Source organism: Sebastes fasciatus, chromosome 1 (assembly GCF_043250625.1).
Source record: "Sebastes fasciatus isolate fSebFas1 chromosome 1, fSebFas1.pri, whole genome shotgun sequence".
Classification (NCBI taxonomy): Eukaryota; Metazoa; Chordata; class Actinopteri; order Perciformes; family Sebastidae; genus Sebastes; species Sebastes fasciatus.
In genome coordinates, this window is record NC_133795.1 from 33,440,698 (window position 1) to 33,460,731 (window position 20,034).

The 20,034-nt window shown below is 38.7% G+C and overlaps 1 protein-coding gene across 1 annotated transcript; it reads left to right on the plus strand.

The window, feature by feature from the left end:
* Window positions 1-538: 538 nt before the first annotated feature.
* Window positions 539-10,103, plus strand: twf2 (twinfilin actin binding protein 2). The gene is made up of 9 exons (XM_074644543.1): window positions 539-1,012; window positions 4,575-4,753; window positions 6,229-6,324; window positions 6,437-6,541; window positions 6,666-6,680; window positions 6,891-7,016; window positions 7,144-7,294; window positions 8,333-8,454; window positions 9,236-10,103. Exons 1-9 carry the CDS (start codon window positions 916-918, stop codon window positions 9,401-9,403), a joined length of 1,059 nt encoding a protein of 352 aa, XP_074500644.1. The 5' UTR covers window positions 539-915; the 3' UTR covers window positions 9,404-10,103.
* The last annotated feature ends 9,931 nt before the right edge of the window (window positions 10,104-20,034 follow it).

A 20,034-nucleotide genomic window follows, 5' to 3' on the forward strand; every position in this document is an offset into this window, starting at 1 on the left:
TTTTCAGATTATCTGTCTACCGTCAGAATATAGTGACAGTTTCATAAGAATAACTTTTAACCACATTTGCTCACAGTTACCAACTGCAGCTTTAAAGCACGAGTTCTAAGGAACCCTCAATATCAGTTTTATTTGTGGATCAGTGATTGGGAAAGTGTTGTCATCATGTCCAGGTGATTTGTGACCGCACAAACATCTTACTCAACCTGTTGACCATCACGGTTGTCATGTGTGGCGTAAACTGAGATTGACAAATTTGAATAGGTTGAGTAAACTTTCCAAAACAATATGATCCTTTTTAAATTGGATGTAACCGCTGCTTTTTTTTACTGTTTTTGTTTCAGCCCAAATCATTGGGATTTATCATTCTTAAACAGCAGGAAGTTGGTGTTAATAGTAAAACAACAGTGCAGTGTTGTGACTGTCAGAGATCTTACAAGTACTATCACAGGACTCTACATCTGACTTGTTCTTGGCTCAGATGTTGGTACAGTAATTAGGTTTGCAGGTCAGAGTCCTCCAGGTCCTGGTGTGTGGTGGGGGTGTCACAGTCCAGCTCCCGGGGCTGGACCGTCAGTCATTGGGAGCTAAATTTGGTAGAGAGGTGATCGGGTTGCCAGTCTGTGTACACATGATACTGTCCTAGTTACTTGAGCGATGTCCCTTCTCACACTGTCGCACTCTCTCGACGAGTCCAGACACACTCAGCGATCCTCTTCTTCAGCAGTCAGAACCTGTACTCGGCTTCATCATCTGAAGTAAAGGACTTCTCTTCTTCAACAACCTCCTCTGGTTGGACTTCAGTGTCACTTGACTGGACTGAATACCGTGGAGCTCCAGTCCCTGCCTGTTGCTTCTCCCTCTGTCACTCAACGCTACAGTGCTCGGCGGGAGGAAAGAGACTGCTGACCCGCCATGTTTCTCGCACTAGTGGTGACGCCGGAGCTGAGGGAGTTCCTGGCCAGGGCGAGAGGAGGAGCAGTGCGCCTCATCAAGGTGCGCATCCAAGACGGTGAGTGACCCCAGGACGATGAGGCAGCCCTCAGTGAGATGTAATACACAGAAATCATTCATTATATGTATCATAGTTAAAGTTCTTAAACTTTGCTTACTTAAAAACTTCTTACACAATCTGTTGGGCAGCTGTCCAGAGATGTATGGTCACATGACAAATCAATGTCATCTGGGAAAACAAGTTCTATGACAGTGGTTCCCAAAATGTTTGGATTGTGACCCCTTAAAATGTCTACTAGTGACCACTGATCACACATTATAGTCTTTGTGTGGACACGAGTTGTGAACAGTTCAACAAACAGCATGTTTTCCTTTTTAGACTTTCATTTGAAAGAGTTTTAGAGGTGAAAGTATTCAGTGTTCAGGAGTATTATATATGAATAGTTTTCCTTTCTTATCCCTTTATTTATTTGGTGACCCTGATTTTCTTGGGACCCTTTGAGGGGTCCCAACCCCCAGGTTGGAGACCACTACTTTATAATATAATCTAGACCTAAAACGTGGCTGTAATGGCCTCCAGTGGCTCAAAATGTTTTCAGACCACAGTCACGTTTTCTCATGAGCTGCAAACTCTTTGTTCTTAACCTTTAGACCTTTGGTTTACAACCTGGGGGTCAGGACTCTCTCCAGGGGTCGTGAGGTTAATCTAAGTGGTCACACGATGATAATCGGGGTAGGAAATATTAAAATAGGCCTAAAAAATGATGTTTATTTTAAAGTATCTTTTCTAATCTTTGCTTCTTTTTTTACTTCTTGTGAAATACTTGCGTCACATTTAGTTTTGCTTCTTCAGCCATCTGAAAGGTATTTACATGAAACTATAGAAAATCACTCCAATTTATCCCCAATGTATTACCAGTACATTTGAGTAACCGAGCTATCCATTTTTGTGGAAAAATAAAGAACAGATGATCTTTGAAAAAAAAAAAAATCAGAAGGTTGTTTAACTCTTCCAACCATGTGGTTGAAATATATTCTGTTTGCTGCATGATCCAAAAGATTTTTAACCCGCTTCTCAAGTAACGACTATATTTCCTCATGTATGTAGCCGGAAATGACATCTCTCCTTGCTTGTTTTGTACGACACACAGAAAAACACATGATTTTGTATTAAAAAAATATAGAATAATACAATGTTACATCAGTATAGACTAATAATAACTGATTGTACAAGTTTTATCATTTTGTTTCACATCATAGATATTGAACAAGGACGTACAGTATATATGCTATTTCCGGCTACCATATTTGTTTGGGTTAAAAAGCATTCTTATCGTGCAGCAAACAGAATATGTGTTCATCCGGGTAGCTAGAAGAGTCTTTTAAATTGGTAATACTTTCAGAATGACATCAAGTGTTGCTGGGTATCTATTTTTTTGGGGGGGGGAACGGATGCTTGGCTCTGTGACTCGAGTCAATAAATGAGGCACAAATTGTGGCTTAATTGAAGAATAATTTTCAATTCTCAGATTGTTTTCCTGTGAGTAAGACTTGCGTCACAAGCAGACGTGGCTTCCTTCATATTAAAGGGTCATAAACAAAAAACAAAGTTGCTCCAGACTTTATTGCGACAGCTGTGTGACAACAGACATCCAGTGTGTCAGCTGATGTGAGAAGTGGTCAGTGAGGCAATGGGTCTCTAGGTAGCAGATTATGGATGTGGACTGATATGTCAGTGAGGTGTCTATATCTTGTTTTGGTATCTGACGCTGTAATCTGATCCGTGACAGATGCATTCTGGGGGCTATCTTTGTGGACTGTGCCTCGTATCAAATATTTGCTCTCATATTTGAAGTACTGATGTCAACAGAGATGAGCTGTGGTGCTACAGAGACAGAGAGTGTCACTCAGGCCTGTTTTACTTCCTTACTGAAGCACTGACCGTGATCTTTTTCCGGGCGTCACTCGGCTATTTTGAGCGACATGTGACGTGACATGGTCGCTCGCTGCTGCTGCTGCCCGGTGACACTCCTGTTCGCTCCAATGTCAAAAGAGAAACAAGATCATTCTGGTGGATTTCATCACCGCTGGCTTTGGTTTCCTCTGTCACCAAACTGTCCCCTGAGAGCTTATGATGTTATTTCTTTGTTTTAAACTTGAAGGAAAAGAGATACTTAAAGTGAGGTTTTTACATACAGTCTAATACTAACATATAAAGACTAAGAGAGAATGGCTAATGGAAAGTATGTGTGTGCAGAGCAGGAATGTGTTCTGGCTCAGAATAGCAACAAGCCCCGAGAGACCGTCGGGAAATCCCCCTGCACCCCACAAGGACATCAGGCTTTAGCTGTGTTTTTGTGATTTCCAGGCTGTCAGTGTTGTGATTACGTTGTTCGGTTTTGTCAACTCCACTGAGAGATTTAAAATCATCCTGTCAAGTCAGTCAGAAATCAGTCCGAGGTTAGTCTTTGCCGTCTTTCACCACGGCATGAGACCTCAGACCGTTTTTATTAGTTTACACATGAGGTGGTGACCCATGAGACCGTGTTGGTGGTTGACAATAGAGCTGAAATAGTTGGTCAATCAGTTAGTCAGTAGGAAATATATTTTCATAATCAACCAAAAATGCCAAACTTTTTTGTTTTTTAGCTTCTCAAAGGTGAAGATTTGCTGCTTTTCTTAAATTGAATGCTGTAAATTTGGACTGTTCGTCGGACATAACAAAATATTTGAAGGTGTCACTTTTCATCATTTTTTTCACTACTTTCTGACATTTTATTGACCGAGCCATTAATCTATTAACGGAGAACATAATCCTCAATTTAATCAATAATGAAAATAATTGTTAGTTCCATCTCTAGTCGACCAAAATACGGTACACTTTATTTGGATAGTCTGCCTACAAATAGTTTATTAACCTGTAGAGCATATGTTCAGTGAGTATTTCAAGTTCAACTAAATTATTCTGAGAATATGCAGTTATGAATTGTCACATTTACTCTATAGATAATCTGTTGAATGTTGAATCTCAATCAACTATCAACTATTTGTAGGCAACTATCCAAATAAATTATTACCCTGTTTGCTTCTCTCTTCTTTGACAATGTGGATCAGGTTGGACGTTTGTATTTGTGTTTGAATGACACGACATAAATATATACTAAAGTTGTTTATACTGTGCTTAGAAATATAAATACTGTACTTAAAATGTGGAGTCTCGGTAGAGATCATGAATCAAATGACTACCTGAGTGTCATGTGCACGTTCAAGCAACATACACATTCCTCTATAATGTAAAACATCATTGTACTTCAGTGAAAATATGGAGCTCATTTGAGTTTAAAAAAGTAAAAGAAAATGATAAAAGTAAAGCTAAAATCTAAGAATAAAATAATAGTAACAATTTTGAATAAAAATAACATTTAAAAGTTTGCCTTGTCACATTTTTAACATCAAATAGGTTGTGCAGTACTCCTCCTACATGCAAATCATTATTGTCTGTGACTGTAGACTATGCCTGGCGTCTAACTTATACTATATGTGTCAATGTGATCTGCAAAGGCCATGCTACATATATAGGGGTGGGTGAGGTATGTGATGAGTAGTGGTCTGATTTTCAGAGCAGCTGGTGCTAGGGGCCTTCAGAGAGCCGGAGAAGAACTGGGAGCAGGATTATGATCACTTCCTGCTTCCTCTCCTGGACGACCAGGAGCCCTGCTACATCCTATACCGCCTCGACTCCCAGAATGCACAAGGCTACGAGTGGATCTTCATATCGTGGTCTCCCGACCAGTCTCCGGTATGTTGTACCACATACTCTTCGTTAGTTACCACATACTGGAGGATTTGTTTTGGAAGAACCAAAGAATCCTGCACACTGTCCATCACTCATACTCACTTTATTAATGACGTGTTGGTCCTCAGACAACATTCATACAGGCAAACAGCATCACTAACACATGTGAATAAACGTAGCCCAGGGAGAAACCACCGAACTGCTCCAGCAGCACCTCCCAGGAACCATACTAATGAAGGTCAATGAGTCTGATTGTAAACACAACCCTACTGGGATCTTCCTGTTGTAAGCAGTAATAGTATGTTAATCGTACAGTAGGAAATATAAATGTCAAAGTATGGATATGTATCCTACAGTAGAATATTATGAGAACATTGTATTTGGCATTGGTTTATTTGTTTATTTAACATGGGCCATATTTAATAATATTATGAAAGTAGTTACTATAAAGGTAGGTTAATATTGTCTAAAAATCTGGGTGTGAATCATACGAGTACATAATAATCACAATAGTCAAAAAGTTAAAAGTCTAAATTATAGGAGTAGGTTAGATGTTAAATGAGTATAAGGACCACATCCACAATCTCATAAGAAGAAACCTGACTCTCACGCCAAGACTGCTGGTTCCTACAATTCCCATAATGCAACTCAGTAGCATCTTTCATAAGACGCCACCTGCACCGGTGAGTGCCTGCGTCTTTCAAGCCCGACACCCCCAATTTGTAACACAGCTTTCAAATACTTGTAGCACCATCTAAGATGACTCTGATGACACCATCAGGGTTACGGGATAAAGGCGGTGGTGTGCCCCTTTAAAACCAGTCTTGTGTGTAGCTCAGTGACCATAACCGATTAAACTTATCGGTTCAGTTTTCAGGGTGTTTACAAGTGGTGGAATGTAACTAAGTACATTTACTCAAGTGCTGAACGTTAAGGTACGGTAACACTTCATTTTACTGGTCCGCAAATTTTATGGTAATTAGGTGATAATTTGGCAGTAATTCCAAAGAAATTTCAAACAGGTTACTTGCTAATTATCACCTAATTACCATGAAATTTGCGGACCAGTAAAATGAAGTGTTACCTAAAATACTTGTAGTTCAGTACTTTACTTTATACTTCTACAGCAGATTTAGATTATTATTATCAAATATAAATCAACTAACCTATAAATTATGGTGTATTATTATAGATCAAGCTACACGGCAGGATATGAGGTTGAAATTAGTCCCACATTTACCAACTGCAACATTAAAGCGCTGCACAACATAAATGCATCACTAGTTATATTTCAGTAATGGAAATGGAAATAGGACATTCTGCATATTGAGTACTTTTAATTTTGGTACTTAAAGTATATTTTGATGTTAATACTTAACATTACTTCAGCAGAAGAGATGAATACTTCTTCTATAAGCAATGTAGCAGCATTATATACAAACAGTACATATATATATTTTCTCCTCTGTTGTCTGCAGGTTAAACAAAAGATGTTGTACGCTGCCACCCGTGCCACACTGAAGAAAGAGTTTGGCGGTGGCCATGTGAAGTATGAGGTGTTTGGCACAGCTGAGGTCAGAAATATTTAAATTCATTTGAATCTATTGTGTGACAGATTGTTGTGTTTTAGAGGTGTTTGTCCTGCGCTGCCTGTTAAAGGGCCTCTTGTTTTGCGTGCAACACTAGGAGGACATCTGTTTGCTGGGCTACCAGCATCATGTGTCATCCTGCTCAGGTCCTGCCCCGCTGACGTTAGCCGAGCAGGAGCTCCAGAGGATCAAAATCACAGAGGTGAGAGGTCAACCTGCCCTCAGAAGTGTTGTCATCGTTGCTTGTGCCAACCAAGGTCGGCTTGTGTCTGTTATATAACGTCCTTTATTTGAAATGTAACTTTTTGTTGTGATTTCCTTTTCAGGGCCTGGTTAAACAGGTATGTTGATGCATTATTTACCGTATGTTTATATTGGATATGAATTCAGATTTAAGTTGAATTGGGAAAAATTTTATGAAAATGCATTTTGTACTACAGTATTGAAAATGTAAAGCTATATTATCCCGTAAAACACTTTGTGGATCTTCCTTTTGAGGCTTGACTAGACAGTCAAGACAGTCAAGTGTGTGTGCTTGCTGCCCTCTGCAGGTGAAGACAGAGATCAGCGTGGAGAGTAAGCACCAGACGCTTCAGGGCCTCGCTTTCCCTCTGCAGGAGACAGCCAAAAGAGCCCTGCAGCAACTGTCCCAAAAACGCATCAACTACATACAACTGGTGAGTTGATATAAGAGTATATAAGCTTACTCTCCAGTCTTAAAGAAAACACACCATCAGGAGCAGTTTGGTGTCAGTGTTGATATACTTCTTACTTTGACATACTATGCATATTACTGTGTTCCAGAGGTTGGATGTAGTGAAGGAGATCATAGAGCTGGTCCACTCCAACCCGACAGAAACTCGCGAATTGCCCCGCAGAGTTCCCAAAGACACTCCCAGATACCACTTCTTCCTTTACAAACACTCCCACGAAGGAGACTACTTGGAATCTGTCGGTATGTCACTGACTCCCTGTACACTCATAATCCTCTTCTGTTCACACATCTGTACAAGATGTACAAGCTCGCACAAGGAGGTTTACATCCGTACACCTGGAGGCCAGATGCTGAGCGAGCAGCAGTAGTAGTGCACACCATATCATCTCTATAGTATTGGTTCCAAACCGGTTTGGCTACTTAAAATTAAGCAATAGTCGGAGGTGGAAGAAGTACGCAGATATCTTTTACTTAAGTGAGATACCACAGTGTAAAAATACTCTGTTTCAAGTAAAACTCCTTCATTCTAAATCTTACTCAAGTAAAAATACAACATTTTTGGCATCAAAATAAACTTAAAGTACCAAAAGTAAAAGCACTCATTATGCAGAATTTCAGAATCGTATTTTATCACTAGATTATAATTGCTGATGCATTAATGCGTTCATCATTTTAATGTTGCAGATGGTGAAGATAGAGCTGGTCTTAATTACGTCATATACTGCCGGGTACTTTAATCTATAGTAATATATCATCCTTTATAAGTTGATTTATATTTTGTATTAATAATCTGAATCAGCAAAGTAACTAAAGCTGTCAGATAAATGTAGTGGAGTAAAAAGTTCAATATTTCCATTTGAGATGTGGTGGAGTAGAAGTATAAAGTGGCAGAACATTTTAATTATCAAGGAAAGTATGAGTATATTCCACCACTGGCAATAGTTACTGGTGACTTTTCATCACAGTAAATGGCCTTGTTGTGTAGACGGTCTGTGAGCAGTTCAACCAAATATTGATTTTCCTTCTCTCATTGTTTTTATTTGTTTTGAGGAATTTGTATAGGTCTGAAGAGGTGAAAGTATTCAGTATTTCACAAGAAAAAAAACTAAATTTAGAAACAAGGAAGGAAAACACATTTTTATGTAACAGAAATATATTTTTTAATTATCTAATCACCGTCCAGATTAATCTTTTTTTCCCAGGTTTCAAACCACTGATCTACATCAACATAAAATTCTTATTCTTATATATGGTCTTTTTTTCCTCCCCTGTCTGCAGTATTCGTATACTCCATGCCAGGATACAGCTGTAGCATTAAGGAGCGGATGTTGTATTCCAGCTGCAAGAGTCGACTACTGGAGGACGTGGAGAAAGATTACCACTTGGAAGTTGCTAAAAAGGTGACGGATGGATAGAGGGATAGAAAACTACACAACACTGTTTCATACAGGGCTGTAGCTACCAGTCCTCTTTGTTTGTTTTGGGTATTTGAGAGGCTGATTTCTGTGTTTTTGAGACTCAATATATTTACATTTGAGTACTTTTAGACCTACAGAGATAAGCAAATAGAGGACAACCAGTGTTTTCGTAGCCGTGTAGAGAGGCTTTGACATGTTGGAAGACAGAATTTACAGAAAATCTAACTGAACTGTTAATATATAAAGTATAGGGCTGCAACTAACGATTATTTTCTCGATTAATCGATTAGTTGTTTGGTCTATAAAATGTCAGAAAATTGAGAAAAATGTCAATCAGTGTTTCCCAAAGCCCAAGATGACGTCCTCAAATGACTTGTTTTGTCCACAACTCAAAAATATTCAGTTTACTGTCATAGAGGAGTAAAGAAGCCAGAAAATATTCACCTTTAAGAAGCTGGAATCAAAGAATCTTGTACTTTTTTTTCTTGGAAAATTAGTAGTTGGTGATTAATTTGATAGTTGACAAATAATCGAAATGAAAAAAATCTAAATAATTGAATAAATATGGAGGGTTGCATGGGGGGAATTTGAACTCATGACCTGAACGTTTCTAAAATCCTGTTTTTTGTACGCATAACCTCAAGCTGACTAACAAATGTTATTTATGTTCAGCCCTGTTTATATACAGTCTATGGTTCAGCCTACATTCTGAGTACTACGTTTGCTTATTGTGCTCATTTTAATTTGTTTCATCTATGTCCAGTTGGAGATTGAAAATGGAGATGAACTGACGGAGGACTTTCTGTATGACGAGGTCCATCCCAAGCAGCACGCTCACAAACAGGCCTTCGCTAAGCCCCGCGGCCCAGCAGGGAAAAGGGGACACAAGCGCCTCATTAAGGGGACAGGAGAGACCAGACAGGACAGCTAGAGGCGGACACATGTCTCTCATATAGTCCAGTCTGCCGTTCCAGCCCCCACACATTTCCCCAGACCCACTAACACCTCGTCAGGCTCAGAGGAACGAGCATAGTGATGGATTTCCTCGGCTGTTTAAACACTTGTGTAATATAACTAATATGTTTTTGATGGAAAATATGCTGATAAATTATCTGCCTCTCCAACAGACAAATCAGGTCTTACATGCAAATAAATATAAGGACATTTATATATAACATATCTAAAAAACATAACACAAATCACTCATGTTTATTGATAACTTCCTCCATTAAAAAAAAAAAAAAAAGAGTCAGGCTGAGATCCTGACAGATGGCCTTGTTATTGTGAAGATCATCTGTTTTTTTTCCATGCTTATAAAAATACATCTGCAGTTTACAATATAATAGACTTGTAATGAATTGTAAATGTTTAGTCAGACGTTTCAGTCCTCACGTCTGGCTTTCAATACAAGTTTTGTATCAACACTGTTTGTAAAACACTATGAAAGGAAGTTCCAAATAAATTTTGTTTATACTGTGGTGTTATAAATATTCATGGTACAGATTTGCGTATTTTTATTAAGCGTGCATCGTTTCATGCATGTTAATACTACCTGTCACATGTCTGTAAATATCCAACATGGTTTGGATTTGTTTGTGGCCTGTAATGTTGAAATAAACAAGGGATAATTAGATCGAGGTTTTAAATGAGACCAACATTCAGTACATCGAGACGTCAAAAGCCTCTCGTCACGGCAGTGCAGTTGCAGTGTTTGAAAGACGCCACTGTGTTGATTTAACTGCATGAAAATCAATTCAGCAGGAGATCTGGCCAGTGCAGTGTCATCTGAGAGTACAGTACAAGTACATGTGCAGCCATGGCTACGTCATCAAACGACAAACCCTGACCAAAAAGAAGTTTATTCAAGTTGGCTATTACTATAATTCTTTTAAACTTAAAATAAGAGAGTATACTTAAAATTTACTTTGTATGTACTTATTGGAGATATACTTAAAAAAAGTATACATAAGTATACTTGGCTCTTACTGAAAATTATACAGAACATCTAGGTATACTTGGTTTATACTGACAAGTATACATGAAAATCTAAGTATACTTGGCTGCTACTGACAAGTATACAGAAAAGTCTAAGTATACTTGGTTTATACTGACAAGTATACATGAAAATCTAAGTATGCTTGGCTGCTACTGACAAGTATACAGAAAAGTCTAAGTATACTTGGTTTATACTGACAAGTATACAGAAAAGTCTAAGTATACTTGGCTTATACTGACAAGTATACAGAAAATCTAAGTATGCTTGGCTTACCTCCTGGAGCGAGGTAATACCTGGAGCAGGGGCACACTTGGAGCGGGGTTTCACCTGGATCCGGATGTCTCCGGTATTGTGGCTGCATCTGCTACCGCGTCCGGTGCCTGCTTGACACCAACTGCTACCATCATTAATTAACTACGTCTGTACGAGGGACTACCAACGCTAATGAGGGACTACCAATACTTAGTGACAAAGTGGCAGCCTGGAGACTAACACTTCTCGGTCATTGCCAAAGACATCAAGAACTCCCAGCAAGCATGCTGATGCTGCGGGAACCAACGCACGGGCATCGATCACAGGGACGTCCCACACCAACACACATGGACGTACTGAGGAGAGATGCTGGACAGTGCTGGCGAGCTAGCCAGATGTATGGAGGACTGAGACAGCTGGAAGCTCCGCTTGAAAGCCCGTCTGAGGACGACCCAATGATATCAATTCCGATAGTTGTATTATCACTCTTTCCATCCACTACTATTGGTTTTGTGTTATCAGTCCTACTTGTATTAGTTATTACAGCTGCTAGGCTATTATTGTGGCTGCTTCCCTCTCTATCTCTCTCTCTCTCTCTCTCTCTCTCTCTCTCTCTCTCTCTCTCTCTATCTATCCCCCCAGCCGGTCTCGGCAGATGGCCTCCCACCCAGAGCCCGGTTCTGCTCCAGTTTTCTTCCCAGTAATCGGGGAGTTTGTCCTGGCCACAGCGCGCTTGGTGGATCTTATTGGGTCTCTAAACTATGGTGTATGGTCTAAGACCTGCTCTATATATAAAGCGTCTTGAGATAACTTCTGTTGTGATTTGACGCTGTACAAAATAAATTGAATTGAATTGAATTGAATTATACTGACAAGTATGCAGAAAAGTCTATATACTTGGTTTATACTGACAAGTATGCAGAAAAGTATACTTGGCATATGGCCTACTTGTACTTAATCTTTTGATCGAGATATACTTAAGAAAAGTATAATTAAGTATTCTTGTCTCATAGGCCTACAGAGATGTATACTTGGCTTGTAGTTGTGCTCACTTTTTGATAGAGTAGCCTATTAAAGTGTGCGAGCTCAAGACTTGGTGACAAGATCACTGGTAATAGCACTATTAATGCAGAACCACTCGTTTCAAGTTGCTCTGGAGGTCATCTCCGCTGTCAGATCAGTCTGTGTAAATACTATAAACTTATTGCCTTTGCAAAGCCAGCGAGGAACAAGGTCGCTGTTTACACTGACACTAACGATGTGCACACACAGTAGAGTGGCTGCTCTCTCTTAGGACACATTCGCATACACACTGCTGAAAGACGTGGTCATATGTGGCCCAGACCACTTCTGAATGTGGTCTGAAAGATCCGATCTCAATGCGTCTTGAGTGCGTTCACACCTGTACTTAGAGCTGTCCACTTGTGATCGGATCACTGAGGACGCATGTTAATACCAGGTCTGAACAGGGCCTTAGTCGGTTTGTAGACTACTTGGTCATAAGGGTCTTGGTTGACTAAGAAATCTTACGCAGATTACCTACATTTCTGGTGTTTTTTATTGGTAATGGTAGTACTCAGTCCTTACTGAAACAAGACTTATAGTCTGCAGCCTGATAGCAGCTCTGTGAGACAACGCTCACAATGACAATGCTACCATGGTGATGTTTAGCACGTATAATACTTTTAACAATCTTAGTTTAGCATGTTAAATTTTTTACACATGTACAACAGGAAACAGTACAGGATGATAGGGATGACATTACTTTTTCAGGTATTTGGTCGTAAACAAAAGTAGGGTAAGACGCCCCGTTATTCCCCTCTGACCTCTAGATAGAACTAGTTTTTCTTGGATGCTAGTGGCCTTGCTAATCTTTGAATAGCGATGCAAACGCCCCCCATGGACATTCATGATAATGCTAGATTTCTGAGAAAATATGTACACAATCATCTAACACAATAACATAACTGCTAACCAACGCTAAAAAAAAATATTGTTATCTGGCTAGCTGATTTTGTTACGATAATAACGGTATAGCTAGCAATATTAGCTTGCTAGCCAGCTTGAATTCTTCGCAATAGAGTGCTACAGAAATGAGTCCTCAAACCCGGAAATGAGACCTCAAACCCGGAAATGAGTCCTCAAACCCGGAAATGAGACCTCAAACCCGGAAATGAGTCCTCAAACCCGGAAATGAGACCTCAAACCCGGAAATGAGACCTCAAACCCGGAAATGAGTCCTCAAACCCGGAAATGAGTTAGCATTAGTTAGCATTTAGTAGTTAGCATTAAAATACGTCAGTAAATATCCCACTTGTGAATTTCTTGTGTGAATTTCTGTGTCTTAAAAAAGGCGGTTGCTAATAATTGCCTATAAATGAGACTACAAAACATCATCATGCTGACTCGTCCACCTTTACAGTTTCGCTGTTTATACTCGCGCTCATGTGACCGTGGTGTAGTTCGTTTACAGTCCAACGTTAGCTTTTTACTTCTGGCGATTGCGTTCCTGCTTCAAAAATCATAAAAGTGGATTAGAGATTTTTTTACAGAACAAAACATGTAAGTATCATAAACGCGTGTTTGTCACAAAGCTTATTTTCTGCAATAATCCAAAACCCAATGTAAAAATCCCATTGGCTATTTGTCGAGGGAACCAGGGCGATGCCAACTTCCTGTTTGGCCTACAAAAATACGTCATCCCTGGAGCACTTTATAGGCCAAGCAGCCGTGGTGATGTATGTGTTATGTCACATTTATCATGCAGTTAATGTAAAAGCAACATTTTAAAATAAAGTCAATGTTATGCATAAATACCAAGTTTGAATAGATCAAAATGACTTGTGAGGCCAGATCTTCCCGGGGTCGAGCATGCACTTTAACAAGATTTTACATTTTGTTTTATAATAACTTGTAGTCTGTTATGATTTACTTGCCCTATAAATGTGTTTACTTATACTTCTTGTTTACATATTATTTAAATGATACGCTGTTACGTGCCGTAGTGTGTTTTGTGTTTTTGTGCCCTCTCCTGTGTCTCTTCAGGCGCCGCCCTCCCCCGCTGTGCAGCTGCAGTAACCGGATAAACGTGGCTGCGCCTAATCAACAATCATGGCTGGCCGTATAAGAGACCAGGAGAGAGGAGCAGATGGTGCCAGTGGGCCAAACGGCAGTTGTCAGACTGTGTGTGTGCGGTGGTTATGTCGGTGGTTGGCTTGTGTGTGTCTAAGTCGGCAGTGGTTTCCCTGTCGTGAGTTAAGTGTGTATATTGTTGTAGTGCTGACTGTAGCCTAACGCTTTCTATTAGAAAGTAAATTTAAGCTGGTTGTTGGACATTTTCATTTATTGTTAATACATTTTTACCTTTCTATGTGCACATCCGTTGCCCGTCTCTCTCTTTCCTGGGTTAAAATATATTGTTACTCCCTCCATCCCCTGGATGGTAAACGGGAGAACGTAACATATACTTTAAAAGAAAATAGGCCAGACATTGCTCTTAAAGGTCCCATATTATGCTCATTTTCAGGTTCATACTTGTATTTTGTGTTTCTACTAGAACATGTTTACATGTTGTAATGTTCAAAAAACTTTATTTTCCTCATACTGTCTGCTTGAATATGCCTGTATTTACCCTCTGTCTGAAACGCTCCGTTTTAGTGCATTTTGACGAAATTGCAGCAGAATTGCGTTGCTAGGCAACAGCTTGAGTCCATGTGTACTTCCTGTCGGCTGATGTCATTCACATACGCTGCAACCAGGAATAAACTGGGACACATTTAGAATGTTTACGTTTAAAATGATGTCAAGGGTCTAAATATTGTATATTCATGACATCACAAATGGACAGAAATCCTGACAGCTTGTTTCAAATGCAGAGTTTCCGAATTCGGGCAGTGTGTATTTCCCTGTGGATTGAGTGTTTCGATACTTTCATAGTATTTATATAGCACTTAAGATTTGGGTTGTTAGTGGAGGAGGTAACCGTGGAGCAAGTGAAACCTATGATCAGAATATGTTGGAAAGTCTTTCATGTCTGCCTACATCCCTACTGAGCTCTGAGAGCAGCTAACAGCACAGGTGAGCCCAATGTGAACACTGTGCTCCTATAAGTAGGAGAGGAGGAGGAAGAACATTTCTCTGTTGCCCCGCTACCAGCCATACCTGATCCCCTTCATCCTTCAGCCTTCATCAGGTGCGTCTTCGAAAGTGTCTTATAATGCCATTCCTTTTGTTCACTTTATGACTAGATACATAGGTTTAGCTGGAATATATGTTTGTGTTCAAATATTATCTGACTTGCTTTGATAATTAAGATGATGATTAGATGCATGTGCAATTCTGCAGTGTTGATGTCATGCATCTTCCTTGTGTGTCCCAAGGCCTATTGAAGGAGGCTGGGGCCACAGACTGCGGCCACAGGTCTTGGGGTAAGGGGGTATATGACGCATGTTCAGTGTAACTGGAGCTGCGGTTGGGCGTTGCAATTGGCTCAATTTCACAAGTGCTGACCAGATTTTACTACGCATGTGTTGTACCCTAAAGATATGACGCATTGATGATGCGTGACCCAGCGTCCTTCAATAGGCCTTGGTTTGTGTATTAATGCAGACGCCAACACTTGTTGAGGTTAAAGGGGAGAGTCATCTCAAATAGTCTCCTTTATGGTGGGATATCCTGGCTCTCTCTCTCTCTCTCTCTGCCTGATTTGGGTTTCCTCATGTCCAATACAGAGTCTCCAGCCCTCGCCACTTTGGTCACCTTAACAGAATAGTCACTCTTATGACTCTTACTCACTTCTATAATGAATTATATAGTGAAAATGAACTATTCCCTATTTTTCTAAGACCCCCTCAAGAACCCCTGGATGAGAACCACTGATCAAGAACAATGCTGCTATGGCAGAAAAATCATTGACACATTTTTAAAATGATGCATTAGTTGAAGTTGTTGACAAAGCATTTCTTTGGTGGAGGACAGCAGCCTCACTCAGCAGTCGGCCTGCTCCCTGTGAGCAAAGCTCTGCTGATGAATAAGGTGGATTTATGTTGCTGGTTCCAGGCAATTAAATCTTTTCTCAGAATCCTCTGGAAAACATCCAGCTTTTTTTCCTCCACGGTTGGAAGAGGACAACAGTAATTCATTGTGTCCCACACATCAATCCACTTACCAATTCTTAGTAAGTTCTGGGTATTAAGCTGGTTCACACAGGACAAGTATATTCCACATATCGGCAAATATGTGGTGTGTGTGGTGTTGAGAGGCACTATTGTGCTACAATCCAGTGCATAAATAGAAATAAAGGAGTCTGTCACAGATGAAAATTATTAAAATTAACTTAGCTGGTTCTATAGTTTCAGGAACATCTTGGAAAAAAATATATAAAATCTTTTGAAGAATATTTTGTTTAATAAGCAGTTTCTCTCACAATATAAGGTTTATTAATATACAAACAATGGCTTGGATATGTTCATTTATTAATAATGAAAACAAAAGTAGCAAACTGGTGATGAATTACTAGATTTTGCAAACAAGTTACAATAATAATTTGTTGGAGGAACAATAATAATGTGCTTTTTTCAGTTGCAAGAGATTTCCAGTGGTTAAACATACAGTAGGTGCCATGTTAGGAGAAGATCTATAAAAACGTTTGTGTGAAGCCTCAATAGTTGTTATACTGCCTCTGCATTGATACACAACATGTGTTGTTGTACCTGGACACAGAAGATAAGAGACTTTACTGAAATAAATGCTGTGAACTCCACTCTTTTTCCAGAGACCTTGCCTGGCTTGCAGAGAAAGTAGACAGCAACTTCATAATTTGATTTATTTATAAGATGAAAAAAGCACAATCGCTACAATTTACTGGAAAACTCACACCATTAAAAGACACAACTAGCAACAAGCCTGTGGATAAACAGCCCAGAGCCCATGCTGTTTATTTCAGGAATTGTGGCCAATAATCATAAAATAAAAACTGTTAATAAAAATCCGTTAATGACTGCCTTTGTGTGCCTCTAGTTCTAGTATCAGGATACTGTAACACATGATGCAAATCCCAGACTGGAGCTGGTTTTGTAATTGAAAAAAATATTAAATAAAGCCAAACACTCGATCTGTTTGACATGAGGGAAAGCTTATAATGACATCAACACCAAGCACAACAAGCTTTTCCATGCAAGTACACATGGGATTATTATACTACTATGTAGTCATATTATTTCTAGTATATTAATCTTGTCTCTAGGTGGAGGCTTCAGATAAGCCCAGTGTTTTTTTTTGCCTCTTTCTGCACTGTATATTATTTATTTTTTTGTTTATGTTTGTGAAGTCTTAATTTTTGCAAAATACGTAAACACAAACAATTGTGGGATCATGGGATAATTATGGTTCCCAAAAGTCCAAACAAGAGCTGAAATGATTAGTCAATTAATCCATTAGGTCATCAGCATAATAAATAAGCAGCACTTTGATAATCAATTGATCATTTAAGACATTTGTAAAGCAAAAATGGCAAAAAGATCCAGCCTCCAGCTTGTCAAATGTTAATATTTACTGATTGATCAGACAATAAGAATTTTTTTGATATTTGCTGATGTTGGAGTTATCAAGAAAATTAATGAGTAATGACAGTAATTATTAGATGCAGCCTTAGTCCAAATACAATGAAATATCCACAGATACAATTAAGATTGTATCTTGACTAATGTGTGCAGAAAATTCCTTTCTCCATGTTTGTTGTTTTTGGCCTCCATACATCTTTAATAATGTGCTGTGAGTGCAATTATCTTCACAAAAGTAATCACTCAAAAATGTAATTAAATTTAGCTGAGTCAATGGGAACATACAGCCAGGAAGGTTCATACAGTATGTTCCTGTTCATCTTCAAATTCTTGGTAATTTCCCTGCCTACCTTGTAAAACGTGCTGCATTCTCCAGTTACCAAACTAAATCCTGTCCCTGGAGTCTCTTCTCTCTCTCAGCAAAACTGCCTTTTCATATTATACACCCCAAGACAACACTCACAGTTGGAAATGCTGTTGCTGTTGTATCAGGCATTCAAACAATCCTTTATGAGGTATGTCATTTCTTTAAATATGGTTTCTCATGTCTGTCAGGTCCTGTTTTAATGTGCTACAAGTGATTGTTGTAAATAGACTATATACACTTGCTGCCAGTTTGGTCAGGTTTAACAAAAGAGATGAATATAATATACAATAAAGCAAAACACAAATATAATTGTGGTGTTCTTTCTTCGTCCTGAACTTAAAAACCATATTTGTTCGACCGCATCCAGCAGGGACTGATAAAAGTCCACAAGACTTCTTAGAAAAGAAAAGCACATTTCAGGATTTCTTGGAAAAGGTTGAGATTTAGCTATTCTGGATCAGCAGGCCGTCCAGGATGTGGCTATGATTATGATACAGAAGAGTTTCATGTGCTGCTTCAATCTACCACGTGTGTGTTATGTGTGTGGTATTGTTTTGAAAACCTGAACAATAAGGTGAAAATCCAGCATCAGTATTATACCCAGAAGCCCTCATTTGGCCTGAATCTATATGTCTAACACACACCCATACAACATGATCAGTTATCTTTTACATGCATTACTCAATGAAATATTTGTTCGGCTTTTTATTGCATGAAATGTATTTATGGTGTTGTTACTACGGCATACCAAATACAATAGTTAGTGTTTCAGATTTTTTTTTTAACAAATAAATATTTAAGAGACAATGCCAATTTATAAAAAATATCATTAGATCTCATGCATAGCTTTTTTGATGGTCATATAAATCATTTACCAAAAAGTGGCCCACTTTACCCGACTCCACCCTCAGATATTGAGCTGATGTGGATTTCCTAGAAAGATTCCCTAGAAAACATAATGTCAGCAGAGATCGTGAGCAGAAATACAATTTTAACCTCAGGCAAAGCTACAAAAAAGAAGTTTATTCAAGTATGCTATAAGTATACTTCTTTTAAACTTAAATGAAGCTTTCAGATCACTTTTTATTATCAGAGTTAAAGTACTTGGCAAGTATACTGAAAAGTACAAGTATACTTGGCTAATACTGAAAAGTATACAGAAAGTATAAGTATATTTGGATAAGTACTAAAAGATAACTTAAAGAAAACTTAGTTACTTAAAAAAACTATTGAACTATTGGTTTACTGAGAGTATACTTTAAACAGTACTTTCATAAACTACAAAGTGGGTAACTAGTATTTAACTAGTAAACTAACAGTACCTATAAGTTCACTTGAAGTATAGTTCATATACTGTATAGTTGCAGTACAAAATGCAACTGATGTACTACTCTGCCATTTAAAGTATACTTAGAAGTATACTTTTATAAACTAAAAATGGGGCCAATTTAGTCCCAAGAAGTACTGAAGTAGTACACTTACAAGTATACTACCAGTACATTGATATTAGTATATCAATTATACTTGGGAATATGCTTGAACTATATTTAAGTTTACTTCATAAAATGAACTTGAAGTATACTTCTCATAGTTTAAACAAAGGTTAGGAGGTGGAGCACACTGAGCAACATGACATTTTCTCTGACCTAACAGTAGAGTTAACCCGTTTTTGTGGTTTATTGTCACAATAACAAGTTGCTTTCTTGAGCATAACAAACCTCAGAGAAAACCTCCAGCATCAGTGTTATACTCAGCAGCCTTTATTTGGCCTGAATCTAGTCATTTAAAGTAAATAGATATTGAGCTGATGGGGATTTCCGATAGATTCTCTAGAAAAGAAATGTCAGGAGAGATCATGAGCAGAAATACAATTTTAACCTCAGGCAACGCTACCCTCACAAAAAAGAAGTTTATTCAAGTATGCTTTAAGAATACTTCTTTTCTGTAAGAGTATAGGAAACACATGGTTTAACAAATCAAGCATAACCCAGTATAAAAGACAAGATTAGAAGATGGGACAAACCGTGAGCAACATAACATTTTCTCTGACCGAACAGTAACCGTTTTGTGGTTTATTGTCCAAATAACAAGTTGCTTTCTTGAGCTCTGAGAAAACCTCCAGCCTCAGTGTTATACTCAGAAGCCTTTATTTGGCCTGAATCTAGTCATTTAAAGTAGGGATGCACCGATCCAACTTTTTCAGTCCCGATACCGATGGCGATACCTTCAGGGCTTTGGGTATCGACCGATACCGAGTATACCGATCCGATACCAGTGTTTAATTAATAAGCTTCACTATGTGGAAGGGATCATTCTTTTATGTGTAAGGCAAGATCAGGCTTGACTTATAAACATTGCTTTCCTAACTTTGCAAAACAAAACATAAC